This window comes from Eleutherodactylus coqui, chromosome 3 (genome assembly GCF_035609145.1).
Source record: "Eleutherodactylus coqui strain aEleCoq1 chromosome 3, aEleCoq1.hap1, whole genome shotgun sequence".
Classification (NCBI taxonomy): Eukaryota; Metazoa; Chordata; class Amphibia; order Anura; family Eleutherodactylidae; genus Eleutherodactylus; species Eleutherodactylus coqui.
The window spans coordinates 168,516,358-168,544,139 of record NC_089839.1 but is presented as its reverse complement, the minus strand read 5'-3'; the positions used below and the strand labels follow the sequence as shown (position 1 = coordinate 168,544,139).

General features: G+C 40.9%; 1 protein-coding gene across 1 annotated transcript in view; it reads left to right on the top strand.

Annotated features, from left to right (window-relative positions):
* The window catches only part of FGD3 (FYVE, RhoGEF and PH domain containing 3), a 272,469-nt gene extending 250,210 nt beyond the window's left edge, over positions 1-22,259 (top strand). The window contains exons 18-19 of the mRNA XM_066596514.1: positions 8,425-8,565; positions 20,756-22,259. Of these exons, the coding sequence (XP_066452611.1) occupies positions 8,425-8,565; positions 20,756-20,980 (366 nt within the window). The 3' untranslated portion in view covers positions 20,981-22,259. The remainder of the gene's footprint in view (positions 1-8,424; positions 8,566-20,755) is intronic.
* The last annotated feature ends 5,523 nt before the right edge of the window (positions 22,260-27,782 follow it).

Genomic DNA, 27,782 nt, shown 5'->3' with positions numbered 1-27,782 from the left:
GGTATGTCTCTGGGGTGTGGAAACAGAGGCTTCCCAAAGACATGATGGCGGCAAGGCCATTTCCCACCAACGCGGTTACTGTTAAGGTGCATATAACCATGGACACGTGGAGAGGACACGTAGTGCCTCAAAAACATCCCCCTCCTCCTCCAACAGGGAAAACATTCTTGGCAAATGCCTTTGCATTGGTTCGTCTGGTGGCAGTCCAAGAATTTCACCTTTACCGACACAACAAGAGAGCCCCCACACCATCCCCCCGCCACGGCCCACTTAATCCTGGCCGCATTCCGAAAACCAACAAAATACAACCGTGCTACTAGGTCCGCAGTCACCACCACATTACCACCAACGCGGTTACTGTTAAGGTACATATTACCAGTCTGACTGGGGCATGCAGACACCTTGACAGAATGAATAGTGTGTGGCACATAGGTTCCCCATTGCTATGCCCACGTGTGCAGCTCCTGATGGCGGTGGCACAGGATTATATTTCTCATTGCTTCTGTACAGCATTGTGTGCTATCGCCCCGCCCCTTTTAAAGAGGGTCGCTGCCTAGCCGTGCCAACCCTCTGCAGTGTGTGCCTGCGGTTCCTCCTCATGGCAGACGCACTTCTAAATAGACATGAGGGTGGTGTGGCATGAGGGCAGCTGAAGGCTGCGCAGGGACACTTTGGTGTGCGCTGTGGGGGGGAGGGGGGGCGGTGGGTCAGCATGTAACCCAGGAGAAGTGGCAGCGGAGTGTCATCCAGGCAGTGATTGTGCTTTGTTGTAGCTAGTGTGGTGCTTAGCAAAGGTATGCCATGCTAATGAGGGCTTTTCAGAAGTAAAAGTTGTTGGGAGGGGGGGGGGCCCACTCTTGCCGGTATTGTGGCTTAATAGTGGGACCTGTGAACTTGAGATGCAGCCCAACATGTAGCCCCTCGCCTGCCCTATCCGTTTCTGGGTCATTCCCATCACTTTCTTGAATTGCCCAGATTTTCACACATGAAAACCTTAGCGAGCATCGGCGAAATACAAAAATGCTCTGGTCGCCCATTGACTTCAATGGGGTTCGTTATTCGAAACGAACCCTCGAACATCGCGGGAAGTTCGTTTCGAATAACGAACACCCGAACATTTTGGTGTTCGCTCATCTCTAATCGTTAGCCATTTTTGACAATTTTCTTTCAATCCCGTCTGCGAGACCATTAATAAAGAGATTAAAAAGAATTGGGCCTACCTAACACAGCACATTTTTAAGGAACCCCACTGTTGACCATTTTGAGAATGCAGAGAAGCAATAACACTATATCTGACTATTATATGACTTGTAGTCTGCATTTATTACCAGTTGTTCCTTCTGCAGGCTGTATATCTATTTTCCAGCTCTCTCTAAGCTGATGGGTGTAGACTTCCCTTATGATTTCTTCTATGCAGTGCACATGGAGAAAACTGCAGATTTTGTTCTCTGTAGTACACATGCACAAATAACTGCATCAGGTAGGACACAAAGGAAGTACTGAGCAGTGTAGGTATAATTTCAGTAACTATAACATAGTAAATAACTCACCAATAGCTGCAGCAGCATGTCTTTGTGAGTCCCCCTCTCTCCTCCTTTTCTCTTCATAGATATCTATAGGCTACATGATTAACTACCGTCCACCACTTTCAGGGTTTCATCTTTTGACAACAGGCAGTGGACAGCAAATTAGAAGAGAGACCTGAGTGGCCACTTTATTGCAAATTTTAAGCACATAAAATTAATTTTAGGTAAATAAAGTAAATTGCACTTTTGCTATTTATCACATTAACAATCAAATAAACACATGTTGTTTGAAATGTTAGTGGATTAACAGACTATGGGGCCTACACTACAGAGGTCCTTCAAGTACTTCCAAAACACTTCCCAAGACTTGAGAGGAATTTTAAATGTTTTTTTGGTGTACTACAAACCTTTTAAGATGTGGCAGAAGAGATAATTATTCAGCTACTACTAATTTATATTACGAAGGGTTGGAGCTTATACTCATTAACTGCAACAATGCACAGTGTGCCTCAACTACCGACTTGGAGAACTCTAGTGATGAGTGTTCATGATTATTTCAATGGGGTGGGGCAAAGTAACCAGCTTATGTACCTGCAGGGAATCAAATGATGGGCATGATACACTAGCATATAATATGATCTATATTTTTAAAAAAAATGTAGGGACACTCTTTTGGCATCTATTGGGTGAAAAGATTTATCTATACACTGTATATGGCAAATGTAGGGCTCTAACATGACATGGACAGAGCCGTATTTAGATGTTCATTAAAGAGAAGGGTCCTTAGCAGGGGACCACCCATCTACAATGCTCATATGTCTTAATAGAAAATACGGACAGGGATTCTCTTTAAGAGGTAACCCCTTTAAGGGTGTGTAAAGTATTTACATCTGTAGACATTGTAATATCACAAATGGAAACATTTACATAAAATTGTGCTATGGTGATACATTTGGCAACCGTTTTAATTGATCCTCTTAGGTCTTCAGCTTCAATGCATGTGTATGGGCACAAAAGCTGAAGCGTTTTCTTTCGATTTAGCTGCCACGACAGAACAGCTAGACGGCAACAAAAAAACACTAATGTGAACTTGGCCTTACATAGACTGATAATAGTATAGAAGAGTTTTACATAATCCCTGACTCCAATACAAAATGTACATCATATGTTTTCCATCGTCATCTGATGATCCAAAGGTGTTACTACAGCCCTAGTACTTTTCATCTTCTGGAGAGCATCTTGTTTGGGTGGCTTCCATGCACCTGTAATACTTAATGTGAGAGGAGGGAGCCCAAGTCTTATATAATCCTCAACACAGCAGAGACATTTCTCCGGCATTGGCTGCAGATTTACTATTTAATCAGGGGCAATAGAAACCACTTGCTACGTTTTAATTCTTTGTTTGCTTTAACTGCTTTATGCCTTCAAGCTGTTTCCCATTTATTTATTATTTTGTAGGTTTTTCTGTTGTTTTGTTTTTTAAAATATTATTTTTTCTTTCTCGCCCTTTTGATTGGCTGGTACATACCAACAATATGAAATCACTAGTTCTAAAGAAGAGGGGATATATAACAAAAGCATAATGGGTCCCTCTTCTATGTGTGGGTCATTGATCGGCTCCACCATCACTCATGAGAGCAGCCCCAGTGGCAGGCTGCACCATGTAGATTCCATTGCAGTTTTTTGAGATCAGCCATATAAGGGCTTATTCACATGGGCGTGATTTCACCGCGTATTACGCATGTGATGCATGACCGTGTAGTACGCGGTGAATGGAGTCAATGAGAGTACATTAATTTTTATTGATCCATTCACATTAGCATATATACATTGCGTGTAGATATGTGCATGAAAAAGATCACAGTATCCTCTATCTCACCATGTATCGCACACAGCAGCCTTATTGTTCTCTATGGGTTGCATATCCTATACATTACGTATGCAAAGCAGATATGAGCCAGTTCGGGGAATTTAAAAAAAAAAATATATGACCGCATGCGTGAGATCCTCTGCCATGCATGGTGCACTATTGTTGCCATGTGCACCAGTAGCCAGCTTCATGCCAGCTCCCAGGGCAGTGACCATGTGAATGAGCCCTTACTGTGATATACAAAGGAGTATGGAAAAGTTGTAGCCAAGATACTGCTTGATAAGTTTATGAGTTCCCTTCTCACTGAGAGCTGCGCCAAGCAAACCTCTTGGTTATAGCTAATAGAACAGGGTTCCAATTAGTACAACTCAACATACTTTATCCTTTGCAAGACCAGAGATTTTTTATTTTTTTTTCCATTTTTTGGTTTGCGCCTTCTAAGGCCACTTTCACATGACTGAGAACATCTCGAGAGATTTGTGTGTTGCGAGACGCACAAATCTCGCACAAATATAAACCTTGTTTTTTTGAATGGGGTTATATACATGAGCGTCTTTTTTTCCCCCTACATCGCAGTGCCATAAAAAAATTGCAGCATGCTCTGTCTCTGGGCCTCCCCTCGGAACGCATCACCCATTGTTTTCAATGGTGCCGGAAAGCACATAGCACGGTGTGCATTGTAGTGTTTCCCATTGAAAACAACGGGAAACACTTGCCGATCAGCCGCGCTGGAGGATCGTAACTGTACTGAAGTGATGGGGGGTGTTTTTGATACAAAAATGCCCTGCATCTGCGGGGACATCACATGAGCACAATATCGAGTTGAATTTCATGGCCAGATATAGCACTCATCTGTGTAAAACTAGCCTAAGAGCCATAAATCATATGAGTGATTGTTTTTTGTGGTACTAGTTGTATTTTAAAGTGGTACAAATTAATGACTGATATAATGTCCTGAAAAGTTTTTTTTTTTTTTTACCTGAGGTGGAGTAAAATGAAAAAAAAACAAAAAACAATTCTGGCATTTTGGGGCAGCTTTAGTTTTTATATTATTTACTTTGCAGTGAAAACCACATATTCACTTTATTTTGCTGGTCGGGTAATGATGACACTAAATTTACATAGTTTTGTTTTACTACTTTTAAAAATCAAAACCTTTTCTTTAAAAGAATTACTTTTTTTTACAACCCCCCCCCCCCCCATATTTCTGGCATTGTGTTTTTACATATTTTTCTGTGCAGGATGTGATTGTTCCCAGGAAGAGAAACGACGTAATCTTGTAGATATGATACCTTTTAATGGCTAACAAAAATACATGATGTAATAATAGCGAGCTTGCGAACCAACGCAGGGTTCTTCTTCAGGCTTATGGATTGGATCTGAAGAGGCATGGATATTCACTTTTTTTTTAACTGTTTAGATTTTTGATGAGAAAAGTGGGAAAAGGTTTTTTTTCACTTTAATTTTTGTTTTGTTTTAAAAAAAATGTATAGAACCTCTTTTTTTACATTTTTATTTAGTCCCACTAGGGGACTTGAACTTGAAATTACTTGATTACTTGCACCTTATACTGCAATACTTCTGTATTGCAGTATATGGCACTTTCAAATGTTGCCTTGGTCCGCATTAACTGTAGCACCACAGCATTGACCATGGCATCTAAATAGTCAACAGCTGGGGACAGTTATTTCTGCTTGTGGCCATTGCTGGCATCTATCAGTTGTTAAAAATGGCTGACATCCTCTGGGTATGAAGAAGTCACCCTCTGAAATTACTTTATGTATATTTATGTTATGCGGTTGACAAGGGTTTAATATGGCATATGAGAAAGGATTCTTAGCAGACAACAGTTTTCTGCAGACAAGCAATCCAGTACTGTATTGTGATATTTCTATAGACCTTTTCAAGGGTGGTTTTTGGTAAAGTAGGCTATTCCCTGAAGGTGGCCCATAAGAAAGGAATTTTCACGTATGACTACCCTGAAGAGTATGTATATTTGCGTGTGTATATGTAATATGTATAAAACTCGTATGGCCTCCCACAGACAGCCGGGTCGGATCCTGCTGCAAGAATGCTCGTAGCAGGATGCGAGCCGTGCCCCTGCAGTGACATCTGCGGTTCACCTCCTCCTGGCGTCTCCCGCCTCTGCTATGTGCCGGCTGCCGCCCAGCTGGCGTATGTGCAGAGCCAAGCCGGCTCGTCACCAGTGACGTTTCTGTGTGGGCCTTTGCGAGGTTTCTGATTCCATACTCTAAAAAATGTTTCATTTTATTTTTTGATAAACATACAGATGTAGCAAAGTTTTTAATTTGAGTATGAAAACTTTCTGCAAAAAGTTATTTTCCATAAAGCCATTGAAAAGTTATTGTTCTATTATCCTAATACAACATAAGTAGTGAACTGAAACAAAACTCTCCTGTTATGGATCAAACTTTGCTAAAAGTTTAGTGTGGTGTGAACCTGAATCTCGGTAAATTCTTCTTCTTCTTTTCCTTCTGCTTTTTTCCTTTAAAAAATTCTTTTTTCATTAACTTTGCCTTAAAAACAGCTCAAAAGTACTTAGATATTACTCGTAGGTGACTGAAGAGTGTTATACAGGGTTTTCATGACTCATATACACTGTTATACACCAGTTTTAGGGATACTGCTAAAGTTCTGGTTCGGTTCAAACCAATTTGGACCGCACCTAGCACATTGTATGATGGCTGCACGATATTTACCTGCACTGAAAGAAGTTTAGGTTTCATTTTTTTGGTTAAGATTTCTATTACTTTTCTGACTTTTTTTGTGAAAAGAGCACAAAAGTGTTTCCTTCCACAATCTGGATCCTGGTGCTTAGATTTAAGGCAATTTTAGTAACAAGGATGTAGGGACACATTTACAAAAGGTGGAAATTTTTGGCCAAGCAGGCATTTCTGCAACACTTTGCGACTTTTCCCCTTTTTGCGCTTTTTAAAAAGGTCGTGGGGCTTGTTTGAAAGGGGCTTGGCTGACCCAGACTCACATATTTATGTATAATTTACACCAGAAACTGGCACAAATTGTACCAGAAATGTACGCCAGGTCAGATATGCTATGTATATGAAGAGGCCTGCACCTCTTCATGAATTCAACATATGGGGTAAGTCATACTAGGCTCAGAGTTGCAAATGCTGGGCTTAGTAAATTACCCCCATAATTCTAGTTCTATGTCACATTAGTAAGATTGAGTTGCCTGGTCTGGGAAATACCCATGTGCAATTAGCAATCAAAGTCCCACTGATGACATTTATCTTCTATCTACAAGATAGGGGATAAATGTCTGATCACTGGGGGTCCAACTGCTGGGACCCCAAGACATTCCAACATCTGTGCACTTTGAGTTCACCGTAGTGCGCATCTGTGACTACTGCTCCATTCTCTTCTAGGAGATGGAGGAAGATTACAGAGAGCATCAATCTCCCTCTTTTCCATAGAAGTGAATGAAGACGCGGATACGCATGCTCACTACTGCTCATGGGGAACTTGGTGTGCGCAGATGTTTGGATCTCTGTGGATCTTGTGATTGGACCTCCATCAATCAGACAATTATCCCCTATCAGGTGGATACGGGAAAAATGTTGTTAGTGGGAAATCCCCTTTAACACATTCCCGTCAGCCACACGGCTTTATACGTTCTAATTTCATATACCCGATGCAGTTAGGACATACATAGTTGTCCACAGCATATGCTGTGTATGGAGCAGGGTCCGGAGCAGAGCTCATTCCATCCACCTCAGGGTTAAGCTTTTTTAATAGCCAACACACTTCTGCAACAATCGTCATGGCAGCCTTGGGCTTTCTAAAGAGTCTAAAGGGCTGCTTGATTGTTTGCTTATTAAAGGAGTGTCCAGGGTTACAAAAACATGGCTGCTTTCTTCCAAACACAGTGCTACTCTTGTTCATGGGTTGTATATGTTGGTGTAGAAACCTTCTTTCCTCTAGATGTAGAGGGTGTCCCCTTGTTACAGTCACAGTCATGGGTATAAACAGATGATGGGAGAGATCTCTGTATTGTCCCCTGATACATTTATACATAGTTATCATGTCTTATCTGGTTATTGTAGTCCGCCCATTCCATTTATTACTTTAGTTGCCCACCCTTGGACCCGCTTCTTGAGTATCAGTGCCCAAAACTGTCCACAATATTCCATGTGTGGTCTAACCAGTGACTGGTAAAGAGGAAGAACAATGTTCTCGTCATGTGGCCCATGATGCTATTTGCCTTGGCAGCAGCTGCCTGATATTGGTTGCTCCAGTTAAGCTTACAGTTAACTAAAATCCCCAAGTCCCTTTTCCATGTCAGTGTTCCCCAGTGGTTTCCCATTTAGTGTGTAATGGAGACATGTGTTTCTCTGCCATTGTGCAGAACCTTACATTTATCTTACATACATGACTAAGGGATATGACCTATCTAATGGGTAGAGTCTTAAGTCATCATATCTGTGCCTATAGGCTCCTGAGATGCAAATACCATACTTGATATTGTATTTGAAACCAAAAAGGGTAACATATGATTCAATGCCCCTTGTCATGCAGCACATCAGCACCATGTTGGGTGGCAGTAGATACTGGGGCCCAAAATATACCCATCACATGATAGAATTATCCCTTAAGAGTTTTCAATAAAATTGCCTCTGACCATTGTTAAAAATTAATTAAAAAGTGAATAGTCCATTAATTGTAACCATTTCTATTTCATTTTATTGCCTTTTTCCTAAACAGAGTTATTTTATAGGGGCTGTTATTTGTTATATTGATTATGTTGAGTTTATTCATCATCACGCAGTTACTTTGTAATGTTTCACTGTAAACACTGTTACTTTATTGCTGCCTGTTCTCTTATAATTAACTATCTCCTTTCATTTAATCATTCATTGAGAGCGCCTAAAATGGATCAATGTAGCACATTAATAGCATTATAAAATTGGTAGATTGGATTTATACTCTTGATAGTCATTACGCTGGCAAATGGGGATTTTTTAATATTTTATATTTTTTATTTTATAGAAACAACTGTCCTTGCCTCCCGAAAGCAGTGTGATTAGCAGCAGCCTTCTGTTCCTGGAGAAGGGGAAAACATGGCACAAAATGTGGGCATATGTCCCTAAAAGTGATCCTCTTGTTCTTTATCTTCAGGTTTGCAGTCAGGTAAATATCATTCATTTAAATCATTAGTCATTTTTATAGTGTAAATCACAATTCATCACAGTTGTGCCCCTAGTGGAAAATTATGAACATTGCAGGTGCAAGATACTTCTGAAAGGGGTTGTGCAAAGACGAACAACCTTTTTAAGAGTGCAGGACTCAAACGATGTCCCACTCTCACCTTACTAGCAAACCGTTTATTCTGCCAGAAGAAGCCGAAGCCAGCCTGACAATTACCCTGCAGTGCCCCCTGTAGGGGAGATGTAATTTTACAGGACGCCTATTCGCATGAATGACTATCCTGTAATAACAGGACAGCAAAAGAGAACTGAAGCCAATCTTGTTGAACGGCTATTCGTTTTGGGTCATAGAGGGGGGTTCTGAGCAGGGGAATCCGCTCTATGACCTCTATATGTCCTGATAGGACATAAGAACAGGGCATGCAATCTTCACACAAACCCCTTTAATATGCCTTTATAGTGGTGGGGCTGCATTTTTCTGACATAGACATAGGACAGAATATAATTCTGATTGTCTTTCGCTAACACTAGGGGGTTCTTATCAGCTTATTGCATACTGTCTATATGCTGAATCCAATAATTAAACTTTTTGTTGTGAGTGCCTAAGCTGATGGGGGGTGCTGCGATCAATATACATGCGGAGAAGAAATGTCTCTATATAATTGGCCATATATAGAGTGAAACATCTATGGTTGATATATTTATGCCCGTAGTGTACTTGCCATGAATATACCATAGGTAGAATGTCTGCAATTTTGTGCAAAAACTGCATATATGTCCATTAGTTGATCCTTTGGTCCACCCATCCACTGTCAAGTGCTGACTCCAAGTTATGAAATCTATACTATTTCCAGATCTGCAGCTCTATATAGGACACGGAGCGGTTGTGGTTTTGCTATGTGGCCATTTTCCCTGTTGTACATTTCACCATCCATCTGCCTTATTCTTAATGCATACAATGTGCACAAAACAGCTCAAGTATTCTGAACCATCTGGTGTTTCGTTCTGCAGCAAAATAAATATTATATCTTCAAAATATAGCAGTTTAATTACTTTACCCCTAACCTACATAACATAATAACAATCTCTTCTGCGCTCGGCAGTCATAAAGTTTATGTTCCTCAGAACGGAAGAGCGAGATGCAGCTCACAAATTATTTTCACGCGTTTCGGCTCTTCTCTTTGCATTCTTCCCAAGGTGATCGTACAAACTCTACTCCAGATGATTTGAAAAAAAAAAAGGTATGACTTGTTCTAGTGCACCTTCCATAAAGTAGAGTATAAGAAAACGGGTACAGTGTTCATCTGAACAGATGATTTAATTAGTCTTGTCCATGACTTCTTGGGCAAAAGTGGCATGCCTTCTATACTGCAAAACCTCATACCAATACTAAATAAGACACAGTAGCAAGAACGTGCCAAACATGCATGTATTCTCAATGAGCAGAGGGAAATAAACTGCTTCCAGACACCTCTGGTGGTCATCTTATCTCCCCTGAGAACAAAAAAATCAGGTGCGTTAAAGAAGCAACCTTCCTGACATCAGAGGAAAGTTGGGATGCCCCTGTACACGTTAGGTAATTGACCGGTGCTGCCAAAGTCGTCAGCTTCAGACAACATTAGTCTATTGTTTTGGCAACCCTAAGAGGTGTCCAGTCGCAAACCAAATCACCTTATACGGGACCCACTATTCAAAAGATGCCTAAAATAAAGGAGTTTTCCAGGTAAATTCTTTTGGCAACCTATCCTCAGGACAGGTCATCAATAGTTAATTGCCTGGGACCCATTGCTCTGGATCCCTTTCGATCAATTTATCGACAGAATGCCCAACGTTGTCATTGGTGTTGGAGTTGAAAGCTAAAGCCTCCTATAACAGTTCCGGCACTTCCGCCTCCAACATTGGGGTCGGACATGGAAGTGTAATAGCAGGCAGTGTTCCCATTGATTTAAATAGGGGTGAAGCCTTCTATGATGTTTCCACCTCTGACGCAGATGACTAAGTCCATCTTTGTTACACTGTGGGCTGGACAATCAGCTAATCTCAGAGGATCCAGAGCAGTTGGTCCTTGGCAACTAACGATTGATGACTTATCCTGAGGGTAGGTCATCAATAAAATCTTCCAGGAAAACACCCTTAAATACCCTGGGAGTTATAAGAACCATCAACCTTTTATGATCGCTACTGGAAAATATCAAATTGAACATAAGCCGCCTAAGCTAGGTCAAGAGTTTGGGCTTCAGTGTTGGGTGGGAAAAGTTATTATGGTGGCTTCTGTGCTACATTCTCAGTTGTGTATTGACGTCTTACCAGTGTCGATGAAATTTTCCAGCAAGCTGTATTTTACTGAAGTAGGAATTTGGAACTTCTTTTTTTTTTTTTTTATTATTATCAATAAGTTTTTATTGTTCTTATACAGTGAAGAAGGTTACAGCTTTAGAACATTTATCACAAGAGTACAAATATTTTAACATGTGGTATTGTGAAACTGCTTGGAGAAACATAAAGTGCGCAGGAAAGCAAATCAGCACCATCAGTCTCCCCAATTGGTGTGTGAAGAAGAACTAGATTTTGGTTGGGGAAAGAAAGGGAAGGGATGGTAGGGGAGGGGGGGGGGGAGGGGGGCTAAGGGAAGTAAATAAAGGAGAATGACATAACAGCAACAACATTGAACAAGGTCTACAATGGCTAGAATTTACTTCTGGTTTGGGAAAAGAATTAACCACGGATTCCAAGTTTCATTAAATTTAGGGATATTGTTGTTTCGGAGGGCTAGAATATTTTCATATATGCTGTGTTCAGAGATTAGTTGTGTTAAGTCTCTCAGATTTGGCGTTGAGTCAGACTTCCATTTTCTGGCAATTAACAATTTTGCGCAAAGGAGGATGTGGCCTATTAATTTTTTACGTGTGGGGGGAATCCTCCCAGGATCGAAGAGTAGTAGTGCTGTTTTTGGAGTGTATGGAACCTTTAAGCCCGTCACTTTGAGTATGAGATTATAAGCGACTTTCCAGAAGGGGAGAATGTGAGGGCATGACCAAAAAATATGAATCAAGGATCCTTGTTGCCCACAGTTCCTCCAGCATTGATTATTGCTGGATAGTCCTCTACTAGCCAGAATTGTTGGAGTGAAATACCAACGTGTAATTAGTTTTTGGTGTGTTTTGATTAGGTTGGCTCCCTGTGAAGCCTGACCTGCCCATCTGAAAGCTTTAAGCCATTGGTCAATGGGAATTTTTTGGTTGAGGTCTTTTTCCCAGTTCAGCAGGTGGCTTTTCCCAGCTGGCCTTAGTACACCCGTCAGATTATCGTAGAAGAATCGTGTTGGCAGTTTGGGATGCCTAGTGTTTAGTGAGTTAAAGATAATCTCAGGGATTCTGAGCTCTCGAATCTGATGGTTGTGGAGAAAGGAACACACTTGCGTGTATTTAAAAAGATCTAGGTTAGTCAAGAGATATTTGGTTTGTAATGTTTGGAAGGGTAAGGGACCTTGTGGAGAGAGAAAATCTGATACGAAGTGAATGCCTTTTTTTACCCAAGAGTTGAGATGTAGATGGGGAACAAAGTATTCCAATATTCTAATAGGAATGTTTTTAAGAGATCTAGTTGTGTTTTTATCGGCATTCTGGATTAAGCCTTTCCAAGCTTCTACGGAGGCTAGCATGGGAGGTGAAAGGTTTGGAATATTAAAACATGACATAAGTGTGGGGAGGACATAGCAGCGACTAGAGCAATCAGCAGAAACTTTTAGTGGAGTCTGATTGTTGTATTCTGTTTCTATTGATATCCAACTTACTTGATGGTTGTGGCGTGTCCAGGATGATAGTTGACTTAGTAAAGTAGATTTACGATAAGAATCTAAATTAGGAAGTCCCAAACCTCCTTCATATCTATTAAGGGATAGAATAGAGAGGGCTACTCTAGGCCTTTTATTTAGCCAAATGAATTTGGAGAGTTGTCTTTGAAAGCTTGAGATAGTTTGTTTTGGAATTGGTATTGGGAGAGTCTGAAAATAATGGAGAATTTTTGGCAGAATAAGCATTTTGTATATGATAATTCATCCTACCCACGAAACAGGGCGAGACTGGTAGGAATCTAATTCTTTCTGAAGATCGGCAAGAAGTGGGGGGAAATTGACCGCGATCAGGTCGGATGTAGGGGAGCATAAGTTGATGCCTAGATATGGAATGCTTTTAGTCTGCCATTGAAATGGGAATTATTTTTCTATATCTTGTTTAAGGTCTTTTTTAATATTGATGCCTAGAATTTGGGATTTGGTAATGTTTAATTTGTAATAGGATGTGGCAGCGAATTTGGACAATATGTTTTGAACTGTTCTCAGAGAAAGGGTTGGATTTGTAAGTGTGAGTAGGATATCGTCAGCGAATAAGCTGATTTTGTGTTGACGGAGACCTGCAGTTATTCCCTGAATGTCTGGGTGAATTCTTATAAGTTCTGCCAGAGGCTCCATTACTAGTGTAAATAGTAAAGGTGATAAAGGACAGCCTTGGCGGGTCCCATTAGAAATGGAGAAGGGATTGGATAGCAATCCATCCACCAGGATTTTTGCTGAGGGAGAGGAATATAAGGCTCTGATAGCATTGAAGATGTTGCCTGAAAAGCCAAATTTGTTTAATGTGGAGAAAGCGAAACCCCAATGTAGCCTATCAAATGCCTTTTCGGCGTCGAGGGCAACCAGAATTGAAAGGACCCGTGTAGACTCGGATTTGTGTAGGAGATTTAGGATTCTTCTAGTCCCATCTGAGGCCTGTCTCCCCTTTGTAAAGCCTACCTGATCCGAATGTACGATGTCAGGCAAGATTTTTAAGAGTCTTTCAGCTAACACTTTAGCGTATATTTTTATGTCGCAGTTCAAAAGGGAGATAGGCCTGAAGTTAGCTGGTGACACAGGGTCCTTTCCTGGTTTTGGGATCGTTATAATTGTGGCTTCTAGCATTTCTTTAGGGAAGGAGCTTTGTTCTATGCCTTGATTAAAAGCCTGAGACATATGCGGAGCGAGAGGGCCGGAAAAGAGTTTGGAATAATCATTGGAAAAGCCATCGGGTCCTGGGGCTTTATGTGGTTTTAGAGTTTTGATAGTGTTTATTATTTCTATTGGTAATATTTGGGTGTTAAGAAAGGTAAGTTTAGGTGGTGAAAGAGTTGGAAGTTTTGTCTCTTTTAAATTTTTTTTAATAGATTGGGTGGTAGGTTGAGGGGTAGATTTGTCATCTTTTAAGTTATAAAGTTTATTATAGTACTGGCGGAAGGCTTCTGTGATTTGTGATGGGTGGAAAAGTTTTGTTGTTGGGTTGTGGGGGTCTATGATGTATGGTATCTTGGTTTTTTGTATTTTTTTCTTTACAAGGTTAGCCATCATGCGTGAAGGCTTATTATTTGAGGCATATAGAGTTGTGCGTGTTGCCTTCATTTCTCTCTCATAGTTGTCCATTAGGGTGGATCTAAGATTCTGTCTTAGGGTGAATAGTTGGTTGTGTAGAGAGTCTGAAGGGTTGTTGTGTAGTTGGCCTTCAATGATGGAAAGTTGTGATAGGATTGTATCGAGTTGGCGAGTTTTTTCTTTTTTATGTTGAGCACTAATCTTGATGAGAACACCTCTAATGAAAGCCTTATGGGCATTCCAAATAGTCAGAGGGGAAACGTCTGGAGTAGTATTGTTTATGAAGTATTCTTGCAAAGCTAGTCTAATATTGGTATAGTATTTAGGGTGTTTCATCAGGAAGACATTGTTCCGCCAAGATTTGGCTCTTTCCTTTTCAACATCAAGAGAAATAGTAATTGACACAGGGGAGTGGTCTGAACAGGTGGCTAATCCTATCTGGGCCGTCTTGACAAGGGGGAGAGTGATTCTGTTTACTAAAATCAGGTCAATTCTTGAAGAAGATTTGTGTCTTGCTGAGTAAAAGGAGTATTCTTTGGATGATGCATTTAGACATCTAAATGTGTCGAATAGTGTTTCTTTGTGTATCCACGGGAACAGAGAAGTCGCTGTCCTCGATGAACCTTTTGAGGAGTCTAGCAATTTGTCGGGAACTGCGTTGAAGTCTCCACAAATGAATAGATTACCCACCTCGCACCTTCTAGCTCTTTTTATTGTTCTGTTCAAGAAACGTAGTTGGGCATGATTTGGAGCATATAGGTTCACTAAGGTGAAGGGTTTATTGTTTAGGGAGCCAGATAATATGAGATATCTGCCTTTAGGGTCTATATCTTGAGATGTGATATCTAGTTGTAAAGATTCTCTGAATGCAATCATGACCCCTGCTTGTTTTCTGGGGGAGCAAGCTAGAAAAATTTGGGGGAATTTTTTGTGAGAAAATTTTGGACAGGCGGAAGCTGCGAAGTGGGTCTCTTGTGCACATATAATATCTGCATTTGAAGAAAGTGCTTCTTTCCATAGAGATGATCTTTTAAATGGTGAATTTAGCCCATTTGCAATAATAGACAATATCTTAATTGACATTATGAAAACTTAAGAATCTGATGAGTAATTGTGGTAATGTATAGAGAACAGTAGACCAAAATTGAGGTGGTAAAGGGGGAACAAGTAACAGAACATAGTTACATAACATGTTAGAAATTGCCCTTTCCATCTTAAATAAGATGAAAAATTCCAACTGTGGAAATTTTTAGTGGGCAAAAGGGTGAGTATTAAAACTCAAAAGTTTAACGCTAGCGTGAAAAAGATAATCATATGACTATTACAGGCTGGAAGGCCTGAACAGCGATAGTGGGGAGCGGAAAGAGTTCGTCTGGCATAGATCTTTCCGGGACCGCCTGGATAAGGAGCTGGTGGGTCCAGAGTTTCAGTCATGGCTTCGGTCTTGAGCGTGGTTTTGAGCATTTTTGGAGGAAGGGTGCTGGCGGGGGGGACTAGGTGTGTCGATTCTCCAGGATTTAAGTAGTTGAACTGCTTCGTCTGGTTTGAGAATGACATGGGTGGTGTCTTCTCTGCGAATCAGGAGTTTTGTTGGGAAGCCCCATCTGTAAAGAATTTTAGCCTGGCGTAAAGCAGCAGTGACTGAAGAAAACTTTTTCCTTGTTAGCATAGTGGTTTGTGAGAGATCCGTAAATAGGCGTATTTTTTCATATGGAGCTGGAAGTTGGAATAGTTTGCGAGCAGCAGTTATGACGGCATCTTTTGTGTGGTAGAAATGAATTCGTGCTATAGTATCTCTCGGGACAGAGTCGGCGATGAATCTAGGCTTGGGCAGCCTATGTGCTCTGTCAATAATTACGTCATGCGTACTAGCATCAGGAAGCAGCGTGGCCATGAGTTGTTTCAGATAATTTGAGATTTCAGAGGAGGAGACGGATTCAGGAATGCCGCGAAATTTAATATTATTGCGTCTATTCCTGTCTTCCATATCCGCAATCTTTGTTTTGAGCTGATCCACTTCGTCTACTAGCTCATAGTGTGCGTCAATTAGGGCATTATGTGACTGAGAAAACTCGCCCATTTTGTTTTCTGTGTGTGACACTCGTTCTCCTATCTCTTCTATGGTAGCTTTAAGAGAGGAATTTAGAGATTTAAAGCTGGATTGGATAGAGTCACTCAAAGCTACCACCATGTCCTTTATAAAAGATTCAGACGCTGGCTGTGAAGATGATGGCAGAGAAGTGACATATTCTCTCAGGGAGGGGATTTGGGTGCTTGGGGGAATTGTAGAGTCAGACTTTGGTTTTTGCTTTAAGGGGCTTTCAGATGGAGAAGGGGACTGTGACATGTGAGGGGAGGAGGTCGGCACCATTTTGGAGGCTTGTTGTGAGTGGGGATTGTGTCTCTTCCCTCCTAGCTGAGAATGTGGTGGGGGCGATGTAATTGCACTCACCCGACCTTGCAGAAGGTGTCCCGGCGGAGAGCTGTCAGCTGTGTTGAGGGGAGCTGCTTCTTCATCAGGCTCTGTTCCGGTAGTGGGTAGAGCCGGAGCGCATTCTGCAGGAGCGCGCCGGGCCCCGGAGGATGAGAAGAAATCATCCAAGCGCTTTGGCTGTGCGCGGGAGGCTCTGCGTCGGGACATAGCTCCGGGATCAGGTAATCCTCCGACACTGCAGGGAAAGAGAGGGACCCGTGGTATGCTGTTTAGTCGCTTCCAGGTGGGTTCCGGATCGGAGCACAAGATTTAGGCTGCCATCTTCTTGCTCTGCCAGGCCACGCCCCATCAGGAATTTGGAACTTCTTTTTGAGGATTCTACTGAAATCTATTATTGTTTGAAATTGGGTAGAACATTAAAAGGCTGAATCAGAACATGCGGAAATATTCCTGATCTTTCAGTTGGCAGAACTAAAGATATACCTGCAGGGTATTATAAAGACAAGAAAGGCAAAGTCCAGTGACTTTGCTTTTTGCTTAAATCATACCATACCCTATAGAAATGTAATAAAAGCACAGTGAGTCCTTTTTATCAATAAAGGTGTCATTTGAACCAGTTTTATGCTAGTTTCTGTAGTAATCTATGCTATACCTATGAAAGAGGTATACAGTGCTTGTAAGAGCCATTCGTAATGTCTCCTTTTTGGCACAAATTAGTTGTAAATATGTTTAAAAAAATAGTATGCCTGTATTCCGCTGCAAATTACACCATGAATCTGGTAGAAAAGGCTGCATAAATAAGCCCCAATATGTTCATTGAAGAACCTTTGAATTTTAGGAGATCTTTTTGTTAGAAGCCCCCCCCCCCCCCCCCCCCAGTGGTAAGCTGTTCAGAGTTTAATACTACTGTGACCGCCAGCAATCAGCTGTAATCTGTGGGTTCACTCAGCAGCAAGTGTTCAATTGCTCTGCAGCGCCTCCACAGGAGAAATGATGCATCACACAGTTCCATTAATATCAATGGGCAGTCAATGAAATGCGTGGACTGCTTAGGTCCTGAAACGCTCTTGGTAGCCTCTCTACACTTCTGCTAATAAATACAAGTCCTGAATGGAGGACCCCCGTTATTAGCTTGAAGGAGTTATCCAGGCAGCAGCTGCCAGGATGCACCGGAGTTGGAACAGACGCACTGCTCTGAACCCTGTGTAGTGGATGGCACTCAGAATTGCAAGCACAACTCTTATTGAAAACAATGGGACTTCAGCCTACAATTCTAAGTGCAGCTCCCATTTACTTCAATGAGAGCTGAGCTTGCAATTACGAGCACTGGCCGCTACACAGAGGTTGGAGCAGTGCTTCAGCTCTAACCCCGATGTATGTCGCCGGACGCTGCCTGGATAACCCCTTTAAGATTCTCTAATGGGTTATTTTGCTTTTCTGAAGAAACAATCTGTTTAATTGTTGTCCCTTCTGCATCTTTGTGGAAAGCAAATATGATATTCTAGGAGGTCCCTATGATATTAAAGGTCCCTCCTAAAGCCAATTAAAAATCTGCAAATGGAACTAAAAGAAGTGCACAAAATTAAATCATGCCTCTGAATTACCGGGAGCCTGATGGTAGAAGGAACATGACTCCAGCTGTAATGCTTTGCATTGAAGGTGGTACAAATGAATAATGCTACTTGTGCATAGTTGACATTTGACCAGTCATATAAGCCAAGCAGGCTAAAGGATCTCATGCCTACGGTATGTATAGTGTGACCGGTCCTTTTAATAGCCCAACCTGTATTTCTAGTCTACACCAACGAGCCCCATTCTCCTGCTTGCTTGTCTACAAAATGCCCATAGCCAGCAGAAAATGCCATATTTTGCAGGTAGACGTTAAGGTGACTTCCCTGTCGTCTTCGACTGTAGACTATAATTTATGGTAGCCCGTAAATTGACTTCAGACATCATTAGGCAGGAGGACAACATATGAAGATGAATCCTGTCACATTTCATCCACAACTAATGGGAGTAGTTTTGCTTATTTTAATGTATTAAAGAGTTAGTCAGTATCTAAGATGGGGACCATGTCCTGTTTTTGACAGCTTCAACAGAATATATTCAGTGTATTCCTCATATCTCCACCAGAAATGATTGTTTTTCATGCTGCTGCTCTTATGAAGGGCTGCAGTTATGTTACTGGGCAGCGTGGCATAAGTGCCGTACAGTAGTATGTGATTCAGTAATTTAACACCTTTCTACTGCAGCAATTTTTGTTTTCAATTTTCTAATTTTATTGTTTTGGCAACATAGCTACAAGACATCTTTTTTTTTTTTTTGGCAAGACAAGGTGTATTTTTTTTTTAATGGTCCCAATGGGAAAAAAATGCAGTTTTGCTATTATTCAAGGGTCTTGTTTTTACACCATATGCAATGAGGCAAAAAAAACATAAATTTATTCTGTGGGTAGGTATGATTGCAGGGATACCAAATTTATATAGTTGTTTTGTTGTACTACTTTTATCAAATAAAATATTGTTTTTATTAATGTATTCTCTGTCGTCGTCTTCTGACCACCAGGACTCTTCTTATTTTTCCATTGATGCAGCTTTGTGGAGGTTTGTTTTCAGCAGAATGACCTGCGGTTCCTATTGGGGACATTTTGGGGTATATACAACTTTTTGATTTGCTTTTCAAGTACATTTTTTTTTCTTGGAGACTGGGTGACCAAAAAAGTGCAATTCTGTCATTGTGTATTTTTTTTCTGAGCCATTCATCATGCAGGATAAACAATGCATTATTTTAATAGATTGGACTTATACAGAAGCAGCAATACCAAAGATGTCTCTTTTTGTTTTGAGTCTTTTTATGATAAATCTAGAAAATGTTTTAGTTCACCTTTTTCGATTTTTTTTTTTTAAATTATTTTTTTGAATAATTAAAAGAAACTTATTTTTTTAAACAATTTTTTTAGTCCCCCAAACCCACAAAGGGGGCAGTTAAACTGGCGATTAATTGCTTATACAATATTATAGTGTATTATTAGATTGTATTTCTGCAGGCATTCTATAAAGCTCTGTCACAGCCACATCCTAATAGGCAGAAATACCTGGCAGCACTAGAGTCAGCCCCAGTCTGCCATGACACACAAATGTCCACCTGCGATTTAATTGCGGGGGAGCCGTTTAGCGCATTTTAATGCTGTTTGAAACATTTATATTCTGACAACTGCATTTAAATGGTTCACAGCCATGATAGGAGTTCTCTGATCGCGGCTGCTGCTGCCGTGTGTCACCCACCGCGTATTGTGCAGACTTGGCTCCCAGCCCAATCTATACTAACCCTGTGTATGTCCAACATACATGTACATCGAATGTTGCCAAGGGGTTAACAGGTAAATTTTGTATTTATCACATTTCCTGCTGTAAGGGTATTTTTTAATCGCAAACCCTTTTAAGGAACACTCTATTGGCATGGGAAGCTCCAGTGCCCGAACTGAGAGCAGGGTGTTTAGTGTCTGCCCACATGGATGTCCACGTCCATAGCATGGTCACATATTGTCATATACCTGTACAGACAGCAGTAACCACATTTTTTGTACTTAGTCTGCTGTGAAGGGAAAAACGGGAAGGAAAACCCAATATGTGTATCAAAATCTCATGTATGACTTAATCAGAAGTGATCGGATCCACTGTTGGGATGTTTCCCCCATCACAGTCTCATTTTGCAAACGCTCTTCCAGTTCACAAACGTGAATTCTGTGGTTTCTTCCCAATCTTGATACCTATAGTATGCTCTAAAAAAAACAACTTGCAGATGTTTTCTAAAACTAGATGTTCCTCATAGTGTGATAAAGGTGTAATTGGCAAATCAACAGTCAAAAATGGGAAGGCTGAAAGTCTCCATAAAAATAGAGACTAATACTTTGAACTCAATAGCGCTGCTAGTTGGATTCTGCCAATATTATGGATTCTTCGTCCTCGTAGAAAGGGGTGAGAAAAAGACAAAGGTGGAGATGACTGCAAATAAGTGAAGGCGAATTCTTCTTGTTTGTTTCTGTTGATTGTATGGTGCCAACATATTTCACAGCGTTGTACGGAGGCCATCAATCACATCAGTCCCTATCTCTGATGGAGCACACATGCTAAAGACATGGAAACATTGGGGTCAATTTCATAGGAAGCCAATTGTGTGAATCAGCTTGCATTATAGGTCACGCTAGTGCTTTAATTTGGCAGCTCACAGTATCTAATTTTGACTTTGTCTGGATCAACACATAAAAATGATGTCAACTTGATGTTGATTATTACAATTTGACACTGTATCTAAGCTTTTCGTCTACATGTTTTCTTACAGGATGGACGAAATCAGCGAGCTATTCCACTACCAGGCTATGAAGTCAGCTTACCAAGTCCCAGTGACAAGGTGGACTTAAAGCACGTATTTAAATTAACCCAATCCCAGCAAACGTTATTGTTTGGTGCAGAGGATGAAGATTTGCTCATGAAGTGGATGGGGGTTCTAGGTAAAGCATCAAGAGGAGGAACCACAAGTGATACAGACTATGTGGAGAACATCTAATATCCACTTTTCATAAACTTTTATGGTTCTTTTGCGAAAACCAGAAAATTTAAGTATTGACCCTTTGACAGCAAAGTAACTTCTTGAGTTTATCGTGTCTACGTATTAACATCTGTGGTGTTCCCCATTGTATGTTTCATATTTGTACCAGTGTACAATGAGTATCCTGTGTTTTATTCCTCGAAGGTAGACCAATGAAAACCAGATGTCATAAAGTTGCCGATACAGCACAACGTTTTTTCAGTCTACTGTTTTGTATATGTGTATTTAAGTAAGAAAAAAATCATCCAAAATACTATTTAGTGCAAATTGTATATGTGAAAATAGTTTATTGTTTCCCTTTAAATATCCAGAGCTGAAAGATCTAATAACAGGTAAAAAATAACCAAGGCCTTGCCAGAGCAATTTTGGACCTCAACACAAAGGATGTGGCTGGCCACGTACCGATCCTACACCTGTAACCTCCTGGCGTCCATAAATAATAATTTTTTTGTCGTAAATGTCCAATATTGATTCTGACTGTGTATGCCTGTCTGACATGCCATGTAACAATAGATATGGGAAGGAACATTCTCTAAGTGTTGTCTTTACATTAAGCATTAACAGACTATAGAAGGACTTTCCATCATCCCCAACCAAGCACCTTCTGCATGTTCAAATAGCTGTAAACCCATTTTTATAAAGTCTGTTTGAAATGCCGATTTTAGCACTGCTGGGAACATATGTTTTTTTTTATCTGTTATTTCGGGTTAACCCTTTGTTTCTATTTATGATTTGTAAATAATGTTCTATACATATTTTCAGACATTTTAAAAAGAAAATAAGCTAATAAAAAGTTTAGCACAGAGCGACTCAGGATGTAATTTCTGTTCCTATTTATGTGATGTACGGCTCTGTTCACACCACTTTTTTAGTATATTTAATGAAATGCTCCCAATATAAATGCTGAACCTGTCCATAGACTTCCATGAGCCCCAATACACTGTATCCTATAAGAGAATCAGTCGATGACTAATGTAACTGTATGGCATAGAGTTGCACACTTTTGGGCTACTGTATACGTTGCAGCGTAAATGTCTTGAGACTTTGTCTCAGTGTGAACACTGATATAGTGGTGTGAACAGAGCTTAAGGCTATTCTGGATTCTGTTTAATGCTCAAAATAATGATCAAATCATTAAGAGTTTCCATGGCTCCTCCGTATAGTGAACAGTATGGTGTTTTATGGTAACAAGCACGTCCACTGCTGGGTTAAAGAAAATAAAGATTGTCAGATGCTTCGGCTTGTGTAATGTTTCTAAGTTCTTTAACTCACAATGACAACTAATGAACCATTGAAATATATGATTGCAAGGTCACTTTAGAAACGGTGCAACTCAATGAGCCTAATTCATCAAAATGGTCTAATAGGAAAGAGTGGTCTCGTTGCCTGTAGCGTCTAATCACAGCGTTCATTTTTCTAGAGATGGTTAAAAGAGTTTTTAAGGACTGAACCATTGATTTCAGGTCATCAATAGTTGATTAGTGGGGAACGAGCTGATTGCTAGGCCATACGAAGCAGTTCCTATTAAAGTGAATAGGAATTGTGCTTGCAATACCATTCTGGGCCACTGCAGTGTGTACAGAATAAGCTGATTACCAGGCCATATGAAGTAGTTCTTATTGAAGTGAATGGCAATTGTGCCGGCAATACCATTCTGGGCCACTGTAGTGTGTACGGAGCTGTATGTTTCAAGCAACATTGCCTCAAAACGCTAACACAGCAGCCGGTCGATCAGCTGATCAATGGGGGTCCCAGGCAGCAGACTCATTGCCAATGAACAACTGATGAGTGCAACGGAGGATAGATCAGCAATAGTTTAGTCCTAGAAAATCCTTTTAAGAAATGAATGCTAAACTGTATTAGGGACAAAAAAGGCCAATTTTTCTTGATAGACAATTTTGGTAAATGAAACCCAAAGGTGTTGTTGGTGCAACTTCCACAGAATCTCATGTATGACCGGCGTAAAATATTCCTTGACTTTGTCTTTATCTTGTAAGCTCAGCTTTTTGTGTTCCAGATTTTTGCTGCCTTAAGCTTCTGGGACAGAAAGTAACTAAGTGACAGCTACTTTCTATCAGTCATGTTCGCTTTCACTGGGCTTAGCACATTGTCATCCGCTCCTGCCAGGACCACTTCTCCACCCATCTCTCCTATGCCATTGCTGGGGAAATTGATGAAGGAAGTAAATATGAAATGGGCCCCTGTGACAGTGGGGCCACAGGCAGATTTTTCATTGAGGGAAGCGGCCAGCAGAGTTGCAACTGAAGAGCCAGCTGAGTTCATGGACACAACCACTCTGACATTGAGATCTGGCCTGGTCACAGAAAGAAGAGAGAGTCCTCTGTCTGGGCACTGACAAAACAAACCGAGACATGTCAATGCTCAAACTTTTTTTATTTGCAGATTGGGAGAAAACACAGCGATGAAGTTCATGACAGATCCTCCATTTTGAAGGCAAGCTGGCTGTACACAGAAGAGTAGCAGATACAGAGACCTCTAAGCATTGCAGTATTTAGCCCCGCTTTGGGCGCTCATACACTTCTACAAAGCAGCAGTATAGGCAATGGTTCAGCAGTCACGACCATGATGCTGGTCTAGACCAGAAAGCCTGATAAGGGTTCCCTTCAGGCACTCAGAACTTCATGTAGGAACAAAGATCGTTAACTTCCAGACTCTTCCTTTTATATCATATGTGGGCACTAGAATCAGCACACCTCATGTGACAAGCTGCAGGCTATAAACTAAACATAAAGCAAAACGTATGAACAAAAGCAATATAACTCGACCACAACAATATCTAGTCAGAGGAGAGCAAGCTAATGCTACAAACAACATCGCATACAGTATACTTAAAAATGAAGGGGTGCAAGGAGACACCCCCTACACAAATGCCTTCTCATACTTTCGTTTCAGCAGAATTCAATCATGGGCAACAATTATATAGCGTTTCCTGGTCTGTGGACTACTAGACACCAATAGGGGGTGGACACAAATATGGAAACACTATAAAATGCATGCCTTAGGTTACATGATATTATAAATCATATTTCAATAAGACATGTAGAGACCGATTTTAAGTGGAGGTAATATGACACAGATGCCGCCGGGCAGAAGTGAACATCTGCCTGAGCAACATTGGTCAGGAGTTGGAGCCACTCAGCTGCTGTTACCAGCTGGATCCCAAAACTACCCAGAGCAGGGCAAGAGGTGAAGTAAACACAAATTTGGCAGGAAAGCTCTCAGACAAGCAGGGGTCAAAAGGACACCTCAGTGCTAATGATTAAAATCCAATGCATTTTGTATGGTGTTTCCATATTTTTATCCATCCCCTTAATGTTATAACTTGCTGAGAAGCAGAACACAAGTCTTGTCATTTGTTTTTCCTAAGTGTTCTATCTGTGAATCAGTCATAACCAATGTAACCTAATCTTTCAGTGGCGCTTCATAGTCTTATGAAGAATACGGTAGAGACTTTCATTCTCTCCTCGCTCTCTTTTGTTCATGAGCTCTTAATAATTTAGCATAAATATTTAATAGCCATAATTAATTTTAAATGCACATGAGCTTTTGTAGTTGCTTCCTACTGAGTAGTAAATGTTAATTAATTTTTTCTGAAAAATATACCTATTGAAAATATCTCTTCGAAATTCACTTCAACTGTGCAGAAAATGACAGTTCTTCCAGAACTAGAAGCACTTGAACCCTTAATGCAACATTTTTAACAGGCCCCCGTCTATCATGGGCTCTTTATTAATGTGGGTGTCTTCTTATGTGGCATGAATGAGACTGCTACTTCAGCGCTCTCTATAGATAATACTCTGCTTCCAAAATTGCACTTACAAAGGATATGTGTCTTTTTTCCCCCTCAGAAGCAGCACCACCAAACTCTTGCATAATAAGGGGAATATAGAGATAATTGGTATGGATGGAGGGCAAGTTCTCACAATTATTTCCTCAAGTGAATGTGGTTGAGCTGCAATACCAAACACAGCCACTAATAGGTGTGGTGCTTTTTCTGGAAAAGAAACAGACCCTTTTTCATTCTTGGTCATCAATTTAAGATGATGTTGGTACAACCACGGAGCTTGGTAGTGTATTATAAGAGCAGAGATGGACTGGACCTTCACTAATGGGCCCCAAAGAACCAACAGTTCTCAACCTCATTTGGATCCGATGGTTTCTCTGTCACTGTAGATCAGACGCCCCAACGCTTTCACCAATAGTCTATGGCGTAGCTGTAGAGGTTGCAGTTGCGAACAAGCTCCTAAGACAGGGGGGCCCACAGGCTCCCCTCGCCACACCAAATAGGCTGCGGGAGCTGACACTCTTCGCTATTCTTAGGACAGACTGTCGGACCGCGGCATTTACTTTTCAGCAGTGAGTCCAAAGTGGCGGCGGCAAGGAAAAGTATAAACCTATGGGTGCTATCGCAGGACGCAGAGCTCCACTGCTAAGTGATGCTGGCAAACAGCTATGAGGGACTGGAGAAGGAGAGGTGGGTGCTGGTAGTCAGCTCCAACCTATCGAGAAAACCTTGTTTTGCTGACCCCCTTGATGAATTACAATGGTGGATTGCTTCAAGTACCATGAAGGTACATATATGTGCAAAAGTGTGCATATGTATATTTATGTGTGTGTGCGTATGTGTAAAATTGTGCCAATGTGTGTATATGCATACACTGTCTATATTCCTATATGCTCCTGTGTATGTCTATGTAGACAACTGTCGGACACATAAGCACCTGACAGCTGTCCCACAAGTGACCGCCTGACTATCGCTCCTGTGCTTTAAAAAGGAGCAATAGTCGGGCAAGTGTATGGAGGCGGAAAGGCCAGGGCAATTATCGAGTGGCAGCTATTTGCGCAGATCAACATTTGCTTGGTTTCTAGTCGGCGATCACGTATACATGTGACGTTTATTACCCGAACTCGCTGTTTCCAGCAAGAATTCAGGCGATAATTGCCCACTGTAAAGTACCCTTTACATTGTACCTGTGTGTTTGTAAATGTATGTCCACTGGGGGTGGATTTCCTGCGGGTTTTTCTTGTGGGATTTCTGCATAAAAATCTGCAGCATTTACAGGAGCAGCACTGTGATCTCAAAATCTTATTCACTTTTGAAGAAAATCCACCCAAAATCCATGCAGATGTTGAGATGCATTGTGGAATTTGAAAAGTTCCTGCGCTTTCACCTTCTGAGTGCTTCTGCTCCATCTGCCTTTTACATGTCCTTCCGGCAGCTGAAGGCGGCCCCATGTAGCGCTTTATATATGTGAAAGCCCATGGTATTCTTTAAATCCACAGCACTGAATTAACTGCTGCAAATTTGCAGTACGGATTTCACATTAAAATCTGCACCACTTGATAAATTTGACACCGATTTTGCAATCTGCATGCAGACATTCCCTAGGATGTTGTGTGTTTAGTCTGCTGTGAGTCTTAGGATATGTTAATATGGACCATATTTGCAGCAGATATTCTGTAGCGAATCTGCAATGGCCAAATCAACCCCTAATAATGCAGATTTGCTGTGGATTTCCCCCATTTGCATTGCAAAAAGTGAAATCTGTACTCAAATCAGCAGCAAACCATTCACATACCGCCGATTTAAAATCCAGTTTATATTAATCCAGGGTGGAATTTTTCTCCACAATGATGAACAGAATTTTTAAATCTCACCAACATGCTTTTACTGAGAATACCACGGATCTTCCATGTGGCTATTCTGCAGCATTTATATCCCATGTGACTATAACCTGACTGTATAATTTTCAGGGCCCGTTCACACGGAACGTAAATGCTGCAGAATCACCTACAGAAAGTTCTTAGTGTTTTACAGTACAAGCGATCTGGATGAAATTGGTCTATAGTAAATTTATGCTGCAGATTTTCTGAAGATTCACTGTGGATTTTCCACTATGGAAAATCTGCAGTGAATCTGCGTCAAGTGGCAGCACCCTAATGCAGCTTCATAGTCTTTGACAACACAATGCACGCTTTTTGATGAATGTGGTGCAATTATGAGAACAGCATGTCAGGAAATACACTTTTTTCCAACACTTCAGAAGTATTGATGCATTGAGCTTGGTTTCTGTAGTAAGATTGGTTCTAGACCGATATCTTTGTAGAAAACTTGGTTCTGGTACTGTATCTATGATGTAAGATTGGTTCTGGTACTGTATCAATTAACTGTCAGATCATTTTTAATCTTCAGACTTATGGGGGCCCACGCTGTCGCTAACTACACCTCTCAAACATGATGAGGGGGGAACATGAGGACTATTGTTGCCATCTTCTCCCTGGAAACTGGCCTGGTCATGGTACTTCAGTTTTTAGCTCTTTTGTGAAACTCCATTGGGTTTACTGGCTGCTAGTACCATCCAACAGATCAAAGTACTTTGTCATATGTGCCAGAAATCTAGATTTAGTATATTTGGGTAATTTCTTAGTTAAGTGGTGTAAGATCGTTTCTGTCCATCTGAAGAAGGAACTTTGGGATAGATTTATGAAAAGGTCTGAAAGATTAAAGGTCTCAGTTGCCCATAGCAAGCAATCAGAGTTCAGCTTTTATTTTACCAAAGCAGAAAGCAAAATGAGAGCTGCACTGTGATTGGCTATTAGCGACAACTAAGAGTGTTTTCTTTTAGACAGTTTCACACAAATCTCTCCCATTGTTCGTTAGGAGCCTGCATCTGCCCCTGGCTGCTGGTCCTGCATCGAAAGGTGATTTAAGACACAGAGTTGCATGTGAAAGGTTGGC